This window comes from Patella vulgata, chromosome 1 (assembly GCF_932274485.2).
Source record: "Patella vulgata chromosome 1, xgPatVulg1.2, whole genome shotgun sequence".
NCBI classification, from domain to species: Eukaryota; Metazoa; Mollusca; class Gastropoda; family Patellidae; genus Patella; species Patella vulgata.
Window position 1 is genome coordinate 8,967,375 of NC_065879.2, and position 23,235 is coordinate 8,990,609.

The 23,235-nt window shown below is 34.6% G+C and overlaps 1 protein-coding gene across 1 annotated transcript in view; it reads left to right on the plus strand.

Moving 5' to 3' along the window:
• LOC126812444 (protein unc-80 homolog) overlaps positions 1 to 23,235 on the plus strand; it is a 96,332-nt gene that overhangs the window by 30,769 nt on the left and 42,328 nt on the right. The window contains exons 22-29 of the mRNA XM_056103426.1: positions 41 to 149; positions 461 to 533; positions 1,071 to 1,205; positions 1,719 to 1,905; positions 7,059 to 7,187; positions 11,726 to 11,860; positions 13,412 to 13,512; positions 17,134 to 17,220. Coding sequence (XP_055959401.1) covers positions 41 to 149; positions 461 to 533; positions 1,071 to 1,205; positions 1,719 to 1,905; positions 7,059 to 7,187; positions 11,726 to 11,860; positions 13,412 to 13,512; positions 17,134 to 17,220 — 956 coding nt within the window. The remainder of the gene's footprint in view (positions 1 to 40; positions 150 to 460; positions 534 to 1,070; positions 1,206 to 1,718; positions 1,906 to 7,058; positions 7,188 to 11,725; positions 11,861 to 13,411; positions 13,513 to 17,133; positions 17,221 to 23,235) is intronic.

Sequence of the window (23,235 nt, forward strand, 5' to 3'; positions counted from 1 at the left end):
TGTATTGTATAATAATAGCTATATTGGTTTTATTTATCAGCTTCTGTGTTTTTGTTGTCGTCTGTGAAATCACCAGATAAAGCCAGGAATATGTTAATTAAAGAATTACAACATGAAGAAACAGCTCAAAGAATTAACGCTGTCATCAGGTAGGAGTGGAAACCATAGTGATAAATCACTCTTAATTACATGGGAGCCACGGTGGCTAAGTGGGTAAGACGCTGGCTCACTAGCCTGGAGGTCGGGTCTTCGATCCCTGCATTCTCCGGGTCCTCCAGTTTCCTCACAGAAATAAAATTGAACCTTGTGTTAGTCTCTTTCTCTCTCTTTGTTTGGCCGTCTGCTGAAGAATTGCCTTTTAGTGTGAAAATAATGAAAATACAGTTTTGATTAGACACTAAATATTAAACTTTACCTCCATGTTGCCTCGTTGATTATAGTTTATTATAATTATTTATAGGTTTGGTGTATTGTGGAGATTTCGATATCAAGTTTGGCCAAGAATGGAAGAAGGGGCAAATTTATTCTTTAAGGTAATAGAAACATTAGCCCATGTTTTATCAGATATTACAAAATAAACAGTGGCCATATATTATTATTATTACAGCAGATTTATATAATTCCTAGTAACATGCATTGTTTAAAGGCTCAATACCACTCTTGTTGTAACTGAATAATATGTCCCAATCTTTATTCTGGTCAACAAATTGTACTATTTTACAATATTTCAATTAATTGATGATACAAATTTCATCTTAACACACGTTATTTAAAAAATTTGAAAAATTCAACATAATGGTTTGAAACGTCTAACGTAAACCTTTTCAAATGAAACTTCGATTTAAAAATATTTTCGAACCCTCTGGACAAGTAAAATAGGATGTAATGGATAATTTACACAACATGTAGGACACTTAATCATCTAGTACTTAGATAGAGATATTATTTATTTTCTGGAGCTTTCAAGCCAGCAAGAGTGTTATTGTCCCTTTAAATCTACAGCGAGTAAGCCTGTTAGTATCGATTAGAATTTTCTAAGATATAAATATTTTTTTTGACGAATGTTTCAGATACCACCTCCAGGAATAGATTTTACTTTACCATCACCAACGATTGGTTTACCAAATCTCACCGTCATTGATCCTCCATGGATGCCACATTTTAAAACTAAAATAGAAGAAGTGACCATAAATCAGGAGGAATCGGTAAGTAACGTCTGCTATAAACATAATTAATGGCCCTAAAATATGTAGATAATATCCTGTACATTAGGACTAATAGGGCTGCAACTGAATTGTATTTTAAATTCCATATCGCAGTTTGGTAAACACGATACAGATTTTTTTAAACGTCCCTTTTTTCCCGATTCTCAACTATCATGATGTCCGTTTTCTTATGATACTCAACTATCATGCAGAGTTATGCCCTCCTGTAGTTCACGTGACAAGGAGGAAAGATGGCTTATTTTCAAGTTTGCTTAAGATGCATTTGTGGATTTGCAAGTTATGACAATAAAGACATCTTGCTTCAAATATTTTGTGCCTGAATAAAGTTGAATTTATATAAAGTTAAAGTTATATTCGAATTGCAGGAAAGGTTAAAGCATATCGAAATTATGCCTCCTAAGTTGTCAACCTAAATGTCTATACCATTCACTAATTTTAGAGTACATAAAAATTTGTATACTGGTACTAAAGCAACATTTTGTCCATTTGCAGAAATCTTTGGTGACAGCCACTACCACCAGACGTAAACAACAACAAGAAATGATACGTAAAGGTCTTCTGGCTGAGGAGGAGAGAAAACGGATTGGTCGGGAGAATTTTCCTATGATGACAGTTCCTGTTTGTCAATTGGCTGCGTATGAACCAGCATTACATCATCCTGGTGAAGAACATGAGGAAGGTAGGGGAGATAACTCTGAATGATGAACGTGCTCAGCTGCTTTAGTGTCGGCTTGATATATTCCCCCCACCTTATCCTTGCATGGAACGATATATATATATATACATATAACACGTTATGGCGTCATTATATAAGTGAATGTATAAATATATGTATATTGAATAATCACCATGGAGTATCTCTTTTAAAAAAAAAACCTAAGGGTTAGTTTCATAAGTTTGAACCATCTCTTTTTTTTTCTATTGCTAGTTTTAGAAATATTAATTCTTTCGTATTTTAAACTATTTGTAAGGTGAGATTGACACATATTAATGTCAGATATGTTGATCATTTATATAGCACAATTATTTGATAATGATTTTGGGCCCTGCTTTTTTAAATATTAATTTTTTGCAACATGTAGGTATTTGGAATTTTGTAAATTTGCATCATAGCATATAGAGCTTGCTGCTTTTGTGCCGATAATAAAGCTACTTGTATGTCATATCCATTCCTCTGTTGGAAACGAGATTATTGATGTAGCCTACGGAAGGTTAGATCCATATATAGAAGTCCATAATGATGCAATCTGACAGCTGTTTCCGAAAAATATGAAATGAAATGAAATGAAATGGAGTTTAACGTCCTACTGTTCTGCTCCTATACTGGGCTAATGAAGACAAGCATACGCCATACAGTGTGCTATGAGGGAAATTTTGCCCGGGCAGCGGCACTATCGCCTACTCTTATATCGAATTCCAACTGCCAAGGGATCTTTTACGTGCATTCCAATGTTTACACAGGACCTCGGTTTTTCGTCTCATCCGAAGGACTAGACAGCTGTCCTTGTCAGGCCCTCCGTCCTGCATCACTGACAAGGGGAAACCACGTAGGAAAATCGGGATGAACTTTCTCGGCCAATGCAGGGATCGAACACACCTGACCTCCAGGCTAGCGAGCCAGCTCCTTACCCACCTAGCCACCGTGGTTCCCCCGAAAAATATGATAAATTCCAAATGATTTTTTGTAGCATTATGTACCGCATGATCAAAGAAAATCTCCGTTAAAGTTCTCTTTATTCAAAGATATATGTCAGTAAATTTTAACAGACATAAAAGATTAGTTCCTTTAGGAACTGTCTCTGAGTGGATGATGTCCACTAACAATTCCTATCCGTCCCTATATAGCTGAAATATGAAAATACGGTAAAATACCGCACTTCCCCAACTCTGTTCGCAAACTGTTTTGGAACCCTTACCTTCTATTTTTCACTGTAATTTTTTATGTTTCTCCAAAAGGAATCATTTCTTACTATATCTGACACAAATTTATAATAATTCAACACTATTTTCAAGTAGAATTTAGCGATTAAATAAACATGTGATCTGCACGTGTTCGAGTCACGTAATGGCTGATAATTTCAAACACATTCTGTGTATGTTTTTAATCGCAGAATTCTACTTGAAAATAATGTTAAATTATTAGAAATGTGTGTCAACTGTGGCAAGAAATGATTCCTTTGGCGAATAAAGAAGAATCATGGTGAAAAAAATAGTCAGTAAGGATTCCAAAAGCGGTATTTTCATATTGAAGCTGTATAGGGACGGATAGGAACTGTCAGTGGACAATGTCCGCTCAGAGATAGTTCCTAAAGGAACTAATAAAAGATGTTTGTCATTTTCACAGATTTAGACATAAACTTGATTGTGAGGTTAGGGTATTGTTTGTAACAAATGTTAACATGAATGTTTTAAGGGGGAATTAACCCTTCTCTCCTCCCCAGTATTCAATTTTAGTTACTCGATGAGTAAGGTGGTGGCTCAATAAGCAGGAGGTCCTGGGTTTCCCCTTGTCAGTGGTGCAGTAGAATTTTAACGCGGTTATGCCGAGTAATAGTCAGGAAATTAATTTTCTTTCGATAGACGTACAAATAACAACCCAGACATAGATTTATATAAGGTCCGTGCACAGATTGACCCCTTAGTAGTTCTCAATGTAGTCCCTTGACAGTTGGAATTCTGTGAAGAGTAGGCTGAAACACTGCAGTCTAAGCAAATTTTTTTCAAGTATAATTAGATCCAGAGAACTTAGGAAAAGATAAATTATGGATATATATTGTAAGTCCGCAATAAATTAGATACATTAATGATTACAGAATCTCAACCACTGTTTGGCTTACTACATAATGGCTGACACTTTAAATATTCCTGCAGCGTAATGGTAACTACTGTTAGGCTTACTACATATAATGGCTGATACTTTTAATATTCCTGCAGCGTAATTTGAACTTCATTGAAGATTTGATATTTTTGGCAAATAATGTATTTTTTGTGGTAGTTTAAAAAGTTTTTCCAATCAAGGTTATATATTTGGGATATTGTCTGGATATTTTTGGCAAATAATATATTTTTCGTGACAGTTTGAATTTTTTTTTTCAATTAATGGTTATATATTTGGGATATTGTCTGTCAAGGATGTTCATGTTCAAGTCACAAGCTTTTTGGGGGAATATTTGTTGAATGTATACATTAGACCATAGCAAAAACAAATTCTTAGATTTTTAATAAAGTTTCTTATGCCGTATTTCTAAAACGCTGTCAGATGCATTCAAGCTATTTTGGGAATATTTGTTGAATGTTACATTAGACCCTAATTAGATTTTGTAAATAGTTTAATATAGTTACTTAGGCTGTCAGATGCATCGAATTAGTCCAAGATAGTCCTACATTTCGGATAATAACCCTGTTAATTAAATAAAACCCTACAATCTTTTGTTACAAAACCCTGAAGTCTTGGACGTTTCAAGTCTGCCTTTATTCCCAACAAAACGAATGCCACTCCCCAACCTAATATGATATGCTCCTTTTATGTTGTAGCTAATCATGCCGATGTAGCCATGGTTTACGCATGGGTTTCCACGACAACCAGACATCTCAATGATTTTGAAATATTATTAAAATTATTTCAAAGAAAATGTTCCTAGTATATTCCTCACATTACATTGAGAACAAATTTATATTTATAAATAAACAAAATACTTTTTCATCTCCTTTTTTTTTTCAAAAAGGGGACATGCAAGGTATTTTAGATTAATAACAAACAGCAAAACTTTATATAGAGCCGGAGCCGACCATTATTTTTATACTTCAAAAACATTTTACCTTCTAAAACTTAGTTACATTTTTTAATCATCCTTTTCCCAAACTTTCTTTTAGAAACCTTCGCATAAAAATATTTTGAAATTAACTTCCCATAAAGTTTTGCTGTTTACAAATACTTCATTAAAAATCCATCATAAATAATAATGTAAGCATAACATTTATTATGTGTCGATGATGTAAAATGCAAAAAAAAAGAAAAAAATCGTTGATGAAAACGATAAATTCTGTGTTTATGATTACTACTAATAACTGCTTTATGTAAAGTCTCTGAGCATGATTTGAGTTTCATAAAGAGAGAGATATGGGGATTATCGTCCACTCGACACAAATAGGTAATTTCGTGACTAACACATGGTTCAATTTTATTTCAATAATTCGCCGGCGCATAGGAGTCTTTAGTAGTTGGAGGAAACCGCATGACCTGGAAATAATTTTTTATTTCAATAATTTGCTTGCGCGTATGGGTTCTTTAGCAGTAGAAGGAAACCGGAGGATCTGGAAAATTCTTTTATTTCAATAATTCGCTTGCACGTGAGGGTCTTTAGCAGCAGGAGGAAACCAGAGGACCCGGCAAAAACCCACAAGGTTGGACAGGCAACCTACTCCTTGTCACATACAACTGGGACATCAAAATCACGCCAGTTGTCTCAATGACAGACCTTATGATACAGCACGTACATGCTAACCATTCGGCCATACCCCCCCCCCCCATTTTGAGTTATATAGGAATCACCTGCAAACTACAATATTGTAAAAGTTGAATTTCTTATATCAGCCTAAAAATGGTTCGATTTAGTTCAATATTTAAAAAGATATAATGAACTGAAATCCAATTGATCTATGCTACTTCCTATGTAACATAACAGCGGCCATCTTTATATTTTTGGCAATAATTGATGGGCCTGTTTTTAATCTGATTGAATCGAAACCAAAAGATTATCTAGCATTGATGTTTTGATCGTTTCTTAATTAAAGATACATTATGGGAGATTTGATAACAAGTTGGCAGTTCTCACTATAATAGTTAAAAACTAGATAATGTAAAGGCAATTTGCTGAAAGTTTCATTCAAATTGATCCACTTTGAACCGAGAACAAAGCGATGAAATTTCCGCCTAGCCTCGATCATCATTACTAAAGTCAGTACGATAAACAGCAAAGTCTCGATAATCCATTTAATCGTTAAATCGTGAAGGAAAGTTATGCAGTAAATCGGCTCTTAATCCACTAAAGATTGCAGGCTAGCGATGCTATTTAGAGTTGATTATGGTCTGGATAGGTTAATTAATGTATAATCTTGCACAATGTATGTTTAATTAACCGTTAAATAATCAATCTTAGTAATTAGTGTGGCTTAAGCCGCAAGAAATTTGATATTTTTCGTAAAAATGCAAATCATGCACAGTTACTTAAAGGCACATTTATGTGATATAATCATGTATGAGTAAATTGTTGTCTCTATAATCTATCAAAGTTTCTCAATGACTTAAATTCTAAATCAATTTATATACGATAGATGTTGTGTTTACATTGTTCATATAATTCACTGTCATTAATCACCTAACCTAAATGCCCTCGTTTTAAATGACTAACTTGTTCTATCTTCAAGATCTTTCATTAATTATTATTTTCCTGCATGTTTCTCAGATGCGTAGATTTTAAAGATAAAACAGTTGTTTAGTAAAGGTGACTGAATAATAATACATCACATTTGTATGTATTCTTTATTTTGATTTTGCGTAAATCATAGCCTAGTAAATCACATATGTAAGTGTTCTTTGTAAGCCATCTTTAAGAGGAGCTTATTTTACAATGGCTCTTTGCAATGCTTCTTAGATATATGAAGTGTTGATATTTCGATTTTCCGATTTTAATTTTAGTATTGATATAAAATGATCTTGATGATAGAACTTTTCTGATTACTAATGTTTTATGTGTCATTTACTGCTTGGGCATTTTCAACCAATCACCTTGTTTGCCTTGTATGTTCTGCACCTGCCTTTTTAACCAATAGCTGCCCAGGAAGAAATTAACCTCGCAGCACGACGTGTGTCCCTTGCTCCTGTAAATCGTTCTAACATACAAAATCGCAGCCTCTCCTGGAGAAATGGAAGTATACATTGGGGTCGGCTAACGTCTGAAGGTACATGTTCAATATCCTCACTCCTATAACGCCCGCGTCTCTTTAATACTCTGTTGGTTTTGATTATAAATTTGAAACACTCTAAAATGTAGTCCGTTGTCTTAAGATAAGCCATGGTGAAAGCGGACATTAAGCCCCACGAAAGAAGAATTGTAGTCTTATTGTCATTTGCGAGATTGATAGTTTCTTGTTTGGTAGAACCCATTTCCAAATTTATCAAAACCAACAATCTATTAACAAGGGTGTCTGCTGTTTGTTTTTGGTTTCTGCTGGCTTTTTTCAGCTTCTCTTGGCTTCCTTATTTGGTGCACAGTCTTTTATTTCATCTTCATCTCATGAATTATTTATCGATCTACTAATTCTTACAGCTTTCTCTTTTAGTCACGGAAAGGTTTACGCTGTCTGATTTTTAGGTTTGGATGTAAGTGGCAGTCCTAAATTAAAGCACAAACTTATTAATTAATAATGAAGTCTGTGTCTGTTATCAAAACCGAAGTCAGTGAAGCTTGTACTATGATCAAGTTTATTTGCCATATAAAAGGTGCTGTAGTTTACGGTAGCCACTTTCTTTCAAATATGAAATGTAAACAAAAAACGGGTTAGGTTTATATTTTCACACCACGATGGATATATATGATGACTGGTAATATTGATACCATCTTGACATTAAAGGAATACAGCATTTTTCCAAATTATTATTCAATGTAATTATTATTTTTTGTAGCTTTAGTTTTTATATGCCCACATTTTCATGTGGACGTATATTGTCGTCACCCCTGTCCATCCGTCCGTCCGTCCACAATTGTTTGTGAACACTCTACAGGTCACAATTTTTACCTAATTTCAATGAAACTTGAAATATAGGTTTATCACCTTAAGAGCTCGGTTCCTGTCGATATTCGCATGTATCGGATCGTAACTTCATGGATTATGGCCCGTGATTGTACGAAAAATCGTGTTTTTAGCTTGTGAACACTGTAGAGATCACAATTTTTATCTGATTTGGTTTAAACTGAAATTGATGTTTATAACCCACAGATCTCGGTTCCTTTTGATATTCGTGCATATTGGACCATAACTTCCTGAATTATGGACCCTGATTGTACGGAAAATTGCCTTTTAGCTTGTGGACCCTATAGAGGTCACAATTTTTATCCGATTTAACAAAACGTTTGAATACATCACCGTTACACCTTAATGACGGTTCAGTTTGAATTTCGTGAAAATCAGATCAAAACTGCCAGACAAAATGTCCGCCCCTCGTACGCAAACACTGTAAAAATATGTCCTATCAAGGTTGTGGACCCTCTAGAGCTCACAATTTTGATCCAATTTTGATGAAACTTGAAATACATGTTTATAACCCAAAGATCTTGGTTCCTTTCGATATTTGCGCATATTAGATCGTAACTTCCTGAATTATGGCCCTTGACTGTACGAAAAATCACGTTTTTAGCTTGTAGTCCCTCTATGGGTCACAATTATTATCCGATTTAAAAAACCGTGTGAATATATTAACGTTAAACCGTAATGATGGTTGAGTTCGAATTTTGTGAAAATCAGACAAAAATTGTACGCAAATAGTGTAAAAATATGGTATATCAAGGTTGTGGGCCCTCTAGAGGCCACTGTTTTTATCCGATTTGGATGAAACTTTAAATATGTGTTTTAATCATAAAAGATCTTGGCTTTTTGATAATCACACATATCCGAACGTAACTTCCTGGATTATGGCCCCTGATTGGTCTAAAAATTGCATTTTTAGCTGGTGGATTCTCTAGAGGCCACAATTTTTGTTCCGATTTTAAAAACCGTTTAGATATATCACCATTCCACCATAATGAAGGTTCAATTGGAATTTCGGGAAAATCGAAATGAAACTGTTCGACAAAATGGCTCTTTCTATGCAAATTGTGTATAAGTATGAAATACAAAGGTTATGGACCCTCTAGCGGTCACAATTTTTATCCAATTTTGATGAAACTTAAAACATATCTTTATATTCCAAAAATCTCAGTCCCTTTTGATATTTTCACATTTCAGACCGTAACTTTCTGGATTATGGCCCCTGATTGGACAAAAAAACGTTTTTGTTTTTAGCTTGCTACCTATTCATCTCTTGCAAAATGTGGACGTATCCTGCCTGGCAGCCGCTGGTTATCTTTATAACTACTATCAAGAAATTATTCAGTTTAAATTTGAAATAAAGATATAAATTTTGCATGGGCAGTGTTGACTTGTCATCAAATGAAAACGATCTCAACTCCAGTCTGCCAAACACCGGATTATTTGATGTATTTAATAATCAATATGCTTGAAACTATGCGAAAAACAAATATATGTAGACATATTGTATTTTTGGATCAGGAACTGGTCCCCATGCACGACCCATCTTGTTCTTCTTGGAGGCAATGCTATTTGAAAAAAGCCTAAGGCTTCGCCAATTCAAATTCAATCAAAATGAAACTTGGCACGCTTGTTCCTGTAACAATTGCACATCAATTGATCGGAGACAGTCCTGCTCATTGTAGCACATATGACATTATATGTGGATTGTGGGTTAGGATTAGGGTAAGGGTTAGGACCTGCAGATTTCGTCAAGGTAAGGCTAGCACTAACCCTGACCCTTACTCTGGACCAAGCCCAACCCTTACCGTAACCCTAATGCACAATCCACATATGACATCATATGAGCAGGACCATCTCCAATATGATGTCACAATTTCAAGATGGTGGCGATGATATATTGCTTGGTTCCTGGTCCATATTGTGCTGTTGTTATCTAATTAAAGATAAAATAAAGATATTGTTTATGAAAATAAAATGAAAGTGTGTTCGGCATGTTAAAAGCTTCAGTTATTCAGGTTACCTGTGTATAGCTTATTGATGCAGCATGCTTTACTCTTAATCTTTCACATTATTTATGCTTTAATTAGAGTCATTTTCTTTCAGATAATTTTCATATAAAAATGGGATTATCCCACTAATCCAATTATTCAATACCTTTTGAAATGACACATCTTTTGTTCACTTTGATTTGGCAACCAGAAATATCAAACTTAACAAAGAAAGAGAGAGAAATGGGGTTTATCGTCCACTCGACACAAACTAGGTCATTTCGGAGAAAACCCACGAGGTTGGACAGGCGACCCTACTCCTTGTCACGTGCAACCGGGGAATTGAAACCACGCCAGTTGACTCAATGACAGACTTTATGATACAGCGCGCACATGCTAACCATTCACAATCAAAATTGATCATTTTAGAAAATAGAATTCTACCGAACCTCAGGTTCATTTCAAATCGAACCTGAACATGTCTTGCGTTTTCTAACCTTAATATCTATCTAGCGAAGGACACTTCCGTATCGGATCCTTCGATCCATTGTTTTCATATTCCTGTTGGACACGGATTCTACACAAGTTTTACCATTCTCTTATTTATATGAATATCTAAACAAGTTGTGTCAAATCATTAGGTATCAGACGTTAATAAATTCTTCTAATTTTATCATTAGATAATGACACCTTAATCACTTCTCTATCTAAACATTTTGCTATGTAATCTTTATTCCTTTCTGAATCACCTACTACTGTAGTATAAATCAGGTTTTATCTTTTCACGCTACACTGATTCTTCTCTTTTTTTTTTTTTAGAAAAATCTACTTTCTTAGTTATTTTCTTATAAAGGCTTTTACTAAATAGCTTAAGCCACGTTTTTTTTTTTTACTCTATTTTTTTTTTTTTTTATTAAAATAGATTAAAATTTCCTTCAAAATTTTTCTTTTAATTTCTTGAATTTAAATATTTAGTTGATGGGTTTTTTTTTTTTTTATGATCAGTATTCATGACTAATGGCTTCTACTCAAAACTTTGAAACCACAGTGGGTTTTTTTTACCCTTTATTAAAATAGATTAAAATTTCCTTCAAAATTAGTCTTTAATTATTTTTAATTATATAGTTGATGTTTTTTTTATTATTATCAATATTTATGACAAAAGGTTTTTACTTAAAACTTTAAACCATAGTGGGTTTTTTATACCCTTTGTTAAAATGGATTAAAATTTCCTTCAAAAGTTTTCTTTTAATTTCTTGAATTTAAATATTTAGTTGATGTTTTTGGTTTTTTTATTATCAGTATTTATGACTAAAGGCTTCTAATCAAAAGTTTAAGCCATCGTTTTTTTAAAATGATTTTATTTATTAAAATGAATAAATTTCCTTCAAAATTTTTCTTTTAATTTCTTGAATTTAAATATAGTTAATGTGTTTTTGACTCATTCTAAATATCTTCATATCCTTATCAGTACCAGTACACAAAGTAGATAAAGAAAAAAAATATAAGTGTTATTAAATTAACGCATTTAAAATGTTGAGGAAGTACTTAGGATATATAGTTATTTACCTTGTAGACATGTATTATGATTTAATAACTCAAGTATTTTTTTATACAACCACTCTACATTATTCCTTGAGTTAATAATGATTGACAGAAATTAAAAATTTCTAAAATTGCCACCATTTTCCTTATTGCTAGGTGACGAAGACCGGGCTGAACATTCTCACCATTTACAGATGACACAGAATTTCTTCCCATCATCCATTTGTGCTGCAGTTTTACCCATAATTCATCTGTTAGATGATTGTGATGTTAACGATGGCGGGATATCAGGTAAATAACATTTTTTTGGCAGACGCACTTATTGCTCCTTGGAATTAAAGCAGATATTTCCCAACTGAACAAATTCAAATAGGTACCATAAGAGAAATGAAATGAAATGAAATGAAATGGGGTTTAACGTCCTACTGTTCTGCTCCTAACCTGGGTTAATGAAGACGAGCATACACCATACAGTGTGCTATGAGGGAAATTTTGCACGGGCAGCGGCGCTGTGGCCTACTCTTATATCGAATTCCAACTGCCAAGGGATCTTTTACGTGCAGGCCAATATGTAAATGGGACCTCGGTTTTTCGTCCCATCCAAACGACTAGACAGCTGTCCTTGTCAGGCCCTCCATCCTGCATCACTGACACGGGGAAACCACACGTGAAAATCTGGATGAACTTTCTCGGCCAATGCAGGGATCGAACACCCGACCTCCAGGCTAGCGAGCCAGCGTACCATAAGAGAAGACAAAATATTATGTTTTACATTCCGACTGATAGATGAAAACAAACAAGGCCCAGTCATCAACATCCTACGCCATTATGTACAAAAGACTAAGTAAAAGTTGTTTCCATGGAAACACATTAATAAGCAATCTGATTGGTTGATGCTTTGGGACGTATAACTTTTGTTTTAATTAAGTGAGAGTAATGAAACTCCGAGTATAGATTCATTATATCATTACCTTCACTAAGTTTGATGATGAGAATTTTCTGCTTCGGCTAAGGATCGATAAACAATTTGATTGGTCAAAACTTTGGAACATAACAACTCTGCTTTTAATTGAGGTAGAATGTTTAAACTTGATGTAGATGTTCATTAGGTGAATATCTTGACTGAGTTCAATGATTAACATTTCGAGCTAAAGCTAAACAGAGCCAAGCAATTTCATTGGTCGATGCTTTGGGACAAGATAACTTTGATTCTATCTGATAGAGAGTGATGTAACTTAGTATATAGTTGATAATCAGTTTGATTGCTTGATACTTTTGAAAAAAAAATAAATGAAATGAAATGAAATGGGGTTTAACAAAAAAAAAAAAAAAAAAAAAAAAAATAAATGTGCAATTAAAGATACATTATAGGAAGATTACATAAAGAGCTGGCAGTTCTCACAATAATAGTTAAAAACTAGATAATGTAAAGGTAATTTGTTGAAAATTTCAGTCGAATTGGTCCACTATGAACCAAAATATCAGCTTTGTAAATTTCCGCCTAGCCTCATTCATCATTACTAAAGTTAGTACGTTAAAAAGCATAGTCTCGATTATCCATTGTTTTGATTTAATTATCAATGAGCGTTTGCAGCATATAGGATTCTAATCCAGTCGATATCGAAGGCTAGCCTTGACATCGAGAGTTGATTATGGTCTGGATAAGTTAATTAATGTCTAATTAATAATTTAGATAAGATTTCAGGCCTAAAGAAAGACCTGCGATAGGCAGATTTAGCTCTTGCATAATGCATGTTTAATTGATATGTGTCATCTATTTATTTTGGGATTTCGGCAGGGGGACATCGTCCTCAATGTTGGCTTGTTTATGTCTTATTTCAGTATGTGAAGTAGCTAGCAAAGTAATATGGGATAGTATTGTAGAAGATCCAATTCTCTTCTTTCGACATTTTCTAGAAAAACTCACCAACAAAGATAAACAGGTATGATACATTATTTTTGGGGCGAGTGGGCTGGTTGACGTCCCTTTAGTCCATGTGACAGACCTCAGATTTTGGAGCATCATTACCAATTTGATGAATAAATTCAACCATGATTTTCAGTTAACCTGGTGGCTGAAGTGTTGAGATTTGGTTGATGGACTTCCGGGTAACTTTGCTAAATTCCATTTTGGCGTCCAACATTAAAAATGGCTGCCGTTATTTCATAGAAATTGAGCGCATCAGGGAAACCTTCATAACTCCTGAACAGATGGACATATGGATATGGAATGTGGCTCACAATGTTCACAAGAAAATACTACATCTGCTGCTATATGATACATGTTGTTGAATGAATCATATATTTCTCAAATCAACAGTTATTCTGAAAAAAAGCAACGTTTTGGCATTTTTTTTTTTTAAAGTTTTCATGATTCATTTTATAAGTGGTCCTCCCTATAAAGCTGCGGTGGCGCAAACTCAATTAAAGTCTTTAAGTAGGCTGTCAAATTTAAAATGTGGAACGTCGGTGAGGCAGGGCACCAACTTAGTGAAAGTTTAGCTAGTGTATGACGATCGAAACGATATTTGGGGACGGGTTGTTTCTGTGTCAAAATTTGTCACTGAAGACAATTTTGAGATTATGTCACTACTGTGACATCATTTTCGGTTGGGGTTCTGTCCGCTTTCAAAATGGCCGCCAAAATTTAACGAAAAACGAATTTCTAGTTAGGATGGGTGAGTATCACGCAAGGTAAGGCCTGTGATATATCATATATAGGGTTTTCGTAGCTACTGAATTTAAAATTGATCTCTAAAAATGAATTATTTATTGGAATTTTCGATGAAACGAAAAGGTTTGTGCCACACAGGAATTAGCTTACACTGTAATGTTGATATTGTTGACTAATCAATAAATATACGACACTAATAGATCAAAGTCATCAGTTTATAATACATACATAATGTGTATTAGTTAGTTAAAATTGTTAGTAATCAGGCAGTAGTCATTAAGTAGGTGTTATGTCACTAAGGTGTTAAAACTGTGACTATTGAATGATATACACCAATATTGGTTAGGTTTGTGTATTCAATAGTGATGGGTGTTATAAACAGTCACATTTTTTACAGCTAGTTACACACTTGCTAATTAATGACAACTGTATAATTTCTAACCACTTTCTATACATACTAAACATTAGTTTAGAATACTGACCACTTATATGATTTAATGACAAAAATTGTCATTACTAAAAGGCCTAGCTTCATTAGTCAACGGTATTAGCTTACACGTGTTAGAAGGACAAATAATAATCTATCTGCATACAAAATACACATTTAAACAGCATTTAATATGGTCTACCACCTGTACGACTCTCCCTTCAACTTAAAAATATAAATTGTTTATTGGAATTAAATTAAACGTAAACTTTCTTGTTGCTGTAAAATACTCGTCTAATATACCAGTTGTTAATTTGTAACATGTTTAACATCATATCTTTGTATGCGAATTAACAATAAATTAATTTTACTGATAATTAAAGTATTCAAGTAACGTGGGAATTTGAAACACTTTTTACCATCATACCCTTCGCCTCCCTTTTCAAGGATGGACACTCAAAAGGAGTATGGTAGTTTCGGGGGTCCCTAAACTAGTTAATGTTGCGTAGTGATGAATTTACGTCGTTTTTGATGAATTATAAAGATATATGCATAAGCTAAAAACACCAAGATATACTCTAGAAAGCACCATTTACAATCAGTTTTTTCAAAAGAAATTTCAAGCCTGGTTGGAGAGAACCCTGTCGTTCACCTCACGGAGCAAAGATTAGCCTGTCCTATCCTAAGTATATGTAATTTTATGTCAACTTCACAATTATTAGTATAAATATAGCATTTACTTGACAATTATCACAATTTTCGTCTGTCCTTAAAACATTTTTCTTGGATTTGTGTTAAACCATAATTTTAATTGAGTTCGGATTTGAAAAAACGTTTAGATATATCACCATTCCACCATAATGAATGTTGAATTCGAATTTCGGGAAAATCGAAAAAAAAACTGACCAACAAATTATCCACTCTTTGTATGCAAATTGTGTAAAAGTATGCAATACGAAGGTTGTGGACCCTCTAGAGGTCACAATTTTTATCCGATTTTGATGAAACTTAAAACATATCTTTGTATCCTAAAGATCTCAGTCCCATTTGATATTTGCGCATTTCAGACCATAACTTTCTGGATTATTGCCCCTGATTGTACAAAAAATCACGTTTGTATTTAGCTTATTCTCTATCCATCTCTTGTAAAATGTGGGTGTATCCTGCCTGGCAGCTGCTGGTTAGCATTATCATTTTCAGCATTAATTTTTGAGTTTTTATTCAAGTTCAGTGACTCTGAAAACATTATAAAAGAGATATTATAAGCTATTTAAAACAGAAAATTGACGATTTTCTCAAAAATCCTACAATTTACGGAAATTCTGGCCGCCATTGTGAATTTTCGCCATCTTGGATTTTTATGCGCCCACATTTTCATGTGGACGTATTATACCGTCGCCCCTGTCCAGACGTCCGTCTGTCCGTCCGTCCACAATTGTTTGTGGACTCTCTACAGGTCACAATTCTTATCCGATTTTGACGAAACTTGAAATATAGGTTTATCCCCAAAAGATCTCGGCTGCTTTCGATATTGGCATGTATCGGATCGAAACTTCATGGATTAAAGCCCCTGATTGTACGAAAAATCACGTTTTTAGCTTGTGGACCCTATAGAGGTCATAATTTTTATCCAATTTAAAAAACCATATTATTATATCACCGTTACACCCTAAGGACAGCTGAGTTTGAATTTCGTGAAAATCAGCCCAAAATTGACAAAATGGCCGCCGTTCGTTCTCAAATAGCGTAAAAATATGGTATATCAAGGTTGTGGACCCTATAGAGGTCACAATTTTTATCCGATTTTGTTGAAACTTGAAATGTAAGTTTATAACCCAAAGAGGGGATCATGTGGCTAAGTGGGTAAGACGCTAGCTCGCTAGCCTGGAGGTCGGGTGTTCGATCCCTGCATTGGCCGAGAAAGTTCATCCAGATTTTCCGGCGTGGTTCTCCCTTGTCAGTGATGCAGGACGGAGGGGTTGACAAGGAAAGCTGTCTAGTCGTTCGGATGGGACGAAAAACAGAGGGTCTGACAAGGACAGCTGTCTAGTCATTCGGATGATACGAGGTCCCGTGTACACATTGGCGTGCACGTAAAAGATCCCTAACCTGGGCTAATGAAGACGGGCATACATCACACAATGTGCTATGAGGGAAATTTTGCCTGGACAGCAGCACTACCGCCTACTCTTATATCGAATTCCAACTGTCAAGGGATCTGTTACGTGCACGCCAATGTGTACACGGGACCTCGTTTTTTTGCCCCATCCGAACGACTAGACAGCCCTCCACGTCCTTCACCACTGACAAGGTGGAACCACGTCCGAAAATCCTGATGAACTTTCTCGGCCAATGCTCAGATTTTGTCCCATCCGAACAACTAGACAGCAGCTATCCTTGTCAGGCCCTGTTAAGAAGCAATTATAGTTATTGTTGTTTTATGCTATATTTATTTATCAACAGGAGGAGTTATTATTTGTATTACGTAAACTGGTGCTATATTATCGAAGATTACCAGCTCAAACAGCTCATGCTCTCTATAACTATCTGGTGAGTTCAACTTATCATCTATATAACTATTGTGCTCAAACAGCTCATGCTCTCTATAAACTATCTGGTGAGTTTATCTTATCTATATATAACTATGGTGCTCTCTATGCTAACTCCGAGGATGCAGTTCTATCTCTGTACAACTTAGACGTCATCTGACATCCATTCAACTCTGCTAAATCATTGAGGGAACCAGGAGTTGCGAATTAGGGTCAACATGGCGATGTCAGCTTGGTCGAACATCATTAAAAACTTTTCGACAAGAACTTCTTTGGATAGTTCATCTTCTTTTTTTGTGGCATCAATGTGATCATTAGACCAAGCATGGTCTGTAATGGCCGATTTACGAAAATTCATGGAGCCAGTCACAAAGTTATTTTTCTTATTATGTTTCTGACATGGCTGAAAAAACAAATGAGTAAACTATTAGTATTTATAGTAAAAGATACATTTATGGATACAGGGGATTTGTATGCAATAACTTTATAATAATTGGTATATATCTCGTAGGCTCGTAGCACTTGTGTATATCAACGTTACACAATTCGTAAATCTCCCGTAGAAATAGAAATATTAGATTAAAATAAGTATTAAACAAACCTGGCAAAACATTTTCTGCAGAGCATTGTCGTAACGCAACCAAGAAAAACTTGAAGACCATTTCGGATTAAATTTCCTTCTTATCTTGGGTGACGGCACAGGAGTTGAAACAGAACTTGCGGACAGGGGTGTTTCATCGTCGTCTCGTTTTCGCTTGGAAGAAGACTGGGCGGTAGAAGAATGGGTGGTAGATAAGAATCGAAGCATTTTGAAAGTTATAATGACTGTCTATTGATCTGGGGTGTTATATACTCATACAATATGTGACATCTATAACAAGTTTATACATTCTGTCGGCTCACATCAATGCGATTAAAATGTCCGACAATGCAGAAACCACGAGGCTAACACGAAGATTAAAGTTATAATCACAGTTATTGTATTGATGAATAGTCCGACAAAGGGAAAGCAATGACTTCTGTTTAAGATTAGATTGATGAATTGTCCGACAAAGGATTAAGTCAGTCAATCAAGGCAGATTAAGTAGTTAATCAAGGTAGGTTTATAGACGGTAAAACACGATAAATACGTTGATCACTTAATTACCTAATAAACCCAGCGTAATATGAACGATAATCAGGTTGAGTGGTAGTTATACACTCAGTAAACTATATTAATTTCGGAATTTTGAATATTATTCACCATGTCTTAATGTCCGATTGGGCATACAGCGAACAATACTCAAGAAAACTGGATGTGAAGGTTAATGGGATAAGAGAAGAAACCGATGAAAACCTTGGACTAAAATTCTGGTCGCCTGTCCAACCTTGTGGGTTTTCTCCGGGTCCTAGGGTTTCCTCCCACTGCTATATAAAGACCCCCATGCGCAAGCAAATTATTGAAATAAAATTACACCATATGTTAGTCCCAAAATGACCTAGTTTGTGTCAAGTGGATGTTAAACCCCATTTCTCTCTCTCTCTCTCTCTCTCTAAAATTCTGTCAAATAGTAAAGGATTTTACAGGTGTTAGTTTATCTCCAGACCGTTTATTGGCTATACACAGACTGCCTTCAAAATATAGTGACAAACCTAAACTAATTTTAGTAAAGTTCTTAAATAATGAATGATGCTTAAACGAAAAGCTTTCTTTATCAATAACTTCATGATGTTTGATGATATAACTTTTAAAAATAGAGGATTAATAAACAGGCTGAAATCATTAGATGGAGTTTCGTCCTGGTATAATAACTGCAATGTTTATGCGCAGCTGGAAGGAAAGTAACGTGTTAAAATTGAACTGTTTAAAGAGGCCCAAAAAGTTGTAGACAAATTGAACAATGTATCTCTGGAAATTGCTAGACAAATAGACAAATTCATGATCTCGTTTCCTTTCGACATTTGCGCATATCTAACTGACTTCCTAAATTATGGCCCCTGATTGTAAGAAAAATCACGTTTTTAGCTTGTCGACCCTATAGAGGTCATAATTTTTATCCGATTTAAAAAAACGTTGGAATATATCACCATTACACCCTAAGGATAGTTAAGTTCAAATTTCGGACCAAAACTGACAAACAAAATGGCCGTCACTCGTACTCAAATAGTGTAAAAATATGGTATATCAATGTTGTGGAACCTCTAGAGGTCACAATTTTCTTTTGATTTTGATGAAACTTGAAATGTAAGTTAATAACCCAAAGATCTTGTTTCCTTTCGATATTCGGCATATCGGATAGTAACTTCCTGAATTATGGCCCTTGATTGTACGGAAAATCGCGTTTTTAGCTTGTTGTCCTTGTAGAGGTCACAATTTTTATCTGATTTAAAAAAAATGTGTGAATATATCACCATTACACACTAAGATCATGGATCCTTTTGATAATCGCAGATACCCGAACTTAACTTCCTGGATTATGGCCCCTGATTGTTCGAAAATGGCATTTTTAGCTTGAGGATTCTCTAAAGGTCACAATTTTTTTTTCTGATTTTAAAAACCGTTTATATATTTTACCATTCCACCATAATGAAGGTTGGAAACCCGAACTTAACTTCCTGGATTATGGCCCCTGATTGTTCGAAAATGGCATTTTTAGCTTGCGGATTCTCTAAAGGTCATAATTTTTTTTTCCGATTTTAAAAACCATTTATATATTTTACCATTCCACCATAATGAAGGTTGAATTCAAATTTCGGGAAAATCGAAATGAAACTGCCCAACAAAATGGCCGCTTTTTGTACGCAAATGGGGTAAAAGTATGCAATATGAAGGTTGTCGACCCTCTAGAGGTCGCAATATTTATCCGATTCTAATGAAACTTAAAACATATCTTTATATCCCAAAGATCTTGGTCCCTTTTGATATTTGCGCATTTCAGACCATAACCTTTTGGATTATTGCCCCTGATTATACAAAAAATCCTGTTTGTTTTTAGCTTGTTCTCTATCCATCTCTTTCAAAATGTGGGCGTATCCTGTCTGGCAGCCGCTAGTGAACTATTATAGTGAAAACTGCCAACTCGTTATCGAATCTCCCATAATGTATCTTATAATGATTATTATGTAGGGGCAATAGTAATGTTCAGGAACCAATAATGTATAAATAATTCCTACCATTAAAATGATTTAAATATTGTAATGAACCACATCAAATGAAAAATCATCTTCTTTTGTATCAACAGATGATTGTAAATAACTAAGACACGCCCCCACCTCCCCCATCACCACCACCACCCCTCTTCGAATCTGCATCTTAGTAACATGTTCACCTTGGATCTACACAGAGAATGTAAATTCTTTATAGTTTTACGAAAATTAATTGATATAAATGAAGAAAAAATTATATACTATTGGATTGGTATATTATATGCTGTATATTTGAAAAGAAAAACATAATGAAACTAATAATAAAATCTTTTGATAATTCTAATTACAAGCATTATTATATTAAAGTAACTTATCCTGGTATTAAATGTAATAACATTCCAGGGTATGCATGTGCTGTACTAATCAAATAGAAAGCCTAGGTATTAAAATCAGTAGAACACCAATTAAAATACTCGGAATCTACTTCTCACTAAATCATAGTGAGTTTGATAACATAAACTTTGAAAATAAATTACTAGATATAGAATCTGTTATAACAAAATGGAATAACACTATAACAGACACTTGACAATACTTGGAAAAATACAAATAATAAAGACATTCTGTCTACCAAAGATTTCATATCCAGCCTTGGCTCTAAAAGTTCCTAAAAACATAATAGTTAAATTTAATCAAATAGTTTATAAATATTTGTGGAACGGTCCCGATAAAATTAAAAGAAGTGTTATTACCCAGGATGTACCAAATGGAGGTCAATGCATGTTAAATCTAAAAGAATTTTTCAAGTGTCAGTGTCCGTCGGTCCGATTGACTTTAAATTTATACAAAGTGTTTAAGGTCGTGAGACGAAGAAGCCTATCTATTGATTTTCAGCGATTTCCGATAATTACTGCCAGAGTTATGGCCCTTGATCACTTCAAAAAATCTTGTGCACGCTCTAGAGGTCAAAGTTAATATCCTATAGACTTTAATTTTATACACAGTGTTTAAGGTCATTGATATCCAATTGACTTTAAATTTATACACAGTGTTTAAGGTCATGAGATGAAGAAGTCTATTCATTTTCAGCGATTTTCGATATTACTGCCAGAGTTATGACCCTTGATCACTTCAAAAAATCTTGTAAATGCTCGAAAGAGGCTAAAGTTAATATCCGATTGACTTCAAATTTATACACCTTGTCTGAGGTCATGGGACGAAGAATCCTGTTGATTTTCAACGATTTCCGATAATTACTGCCAAAGTTATGGCCCTTGATCACTTTGAAAAAATCTTGTGATGCTCTAGAGGCTAAAGTTATCATCCGATTGACATCAGATTGATACACAGAGTTTAAGGTTTTGAGACGAACAAGTATATTGATTTTCAATGAATTTTTATAACTTGAACAGCTACATGTAAATCCATGATGTTAAAAGGTTTCGTATACTAAACGTTAGCAAGGGGCAGAACTTTATAAAAACCAAACAAATTCTAATGGTTTTCTGATAATTACTTAATGAGTTGTTACTCTTAATCAGATTTTAATGTATTATAAATGTTTCATACCGAAAAAAGTAAAAATATGCGACAACTCTTGTTGACTGCCCAGACGATATGGCGTCCACATCTCCAATCAAATTAAATGTAACACACTAAAGCAAAGATACGCTAAACAGTAAATCTTATGCAAGAACCGATAGGAAAGCAAACATGGATAGATAAACCGGCACACGGCAGTTTTCATCAACCCTTCCTCGAAGTGTCAAATTTGACAATGAACCCCCTCCCACGTGTATGGCGCTATTGCGTGTCGCATGTGCAGCTCAGTGGTTCTGTTGGGGCGATAAGTTCTTCATCTGTGAACATACTCTCAAAGCATGTCAAATGTCCATGACTAATCATATCACAACCTGCTGCATAGGTATTTGCATTACAATATCCGCTACTTTTTTTGAACAGTATATATGACAAAACGTTATTTGAGATAAAATCGAAGGATATACACTAATACAAAGCTATGTAAAGTCAAATTTACTGAGAGTTCTCTTTGTGCCCTCTGTGACTCATGCCTTGAAACCCAGGAACATTTATTCTACTTATGTCCTGTAACACAAACAATATTAACCAGTTTGTCTGAAATTATATTAAAAACAATATTAACACCATAATCTGTCAAGAATCAATACATCTAGGAGTATATAATATAGAAATGTTTAATGACAAACATGAATGGTTATTTGTAAATCACCTCATCCTCCTTACAAAATATTACATCTATGAATGTAAAATTAAAAATAAATTCCCAAATAAAGATCAGTTCCTCAACTTAATGAGGACTGTGTCAAAGACAGAGTTGGATTTGTTTGTTGGCAACAAGACAATCGTAAACAAATGGAAATATGAAATTTAATTATAAAGGTACGACACAAAGCAAACTCCCCCCTCCCCCCTCCGAACAAAGTACAGCACATGTGTACTCTGATCTGCATTTTATACATAAAGAAGAATATACTGTGAAATTAGGTCATTTTTAAAAAAAAAAAAAAAAGAAGAATATTCTGTGTAATTTGATGATCAACCCTGTTGGAGTGTATATTATATATTTAAGTATGTTATGTATTGCACTGTACTATAATTGTCTACACATGTATTTTTAGACATATTTCATTTATGTATCAAGCTGGGGCAAAGTCCAAGGTTAAGGGGGCAAAGACACGGGCTTCAACAAGGGGTAGGGGGGCTCCGCCAGAAGATTTAAAAAATCAGGCTGCCGGAAATGCACCCTGGCAGTATTTCAGGCACTGATTGTTGAGGTAAAGTGTCAAACAAACGGACTTGCGAACCTCGACATAGCCCACTCATGTGCGCCAAAGTAGGGAATCCTTAC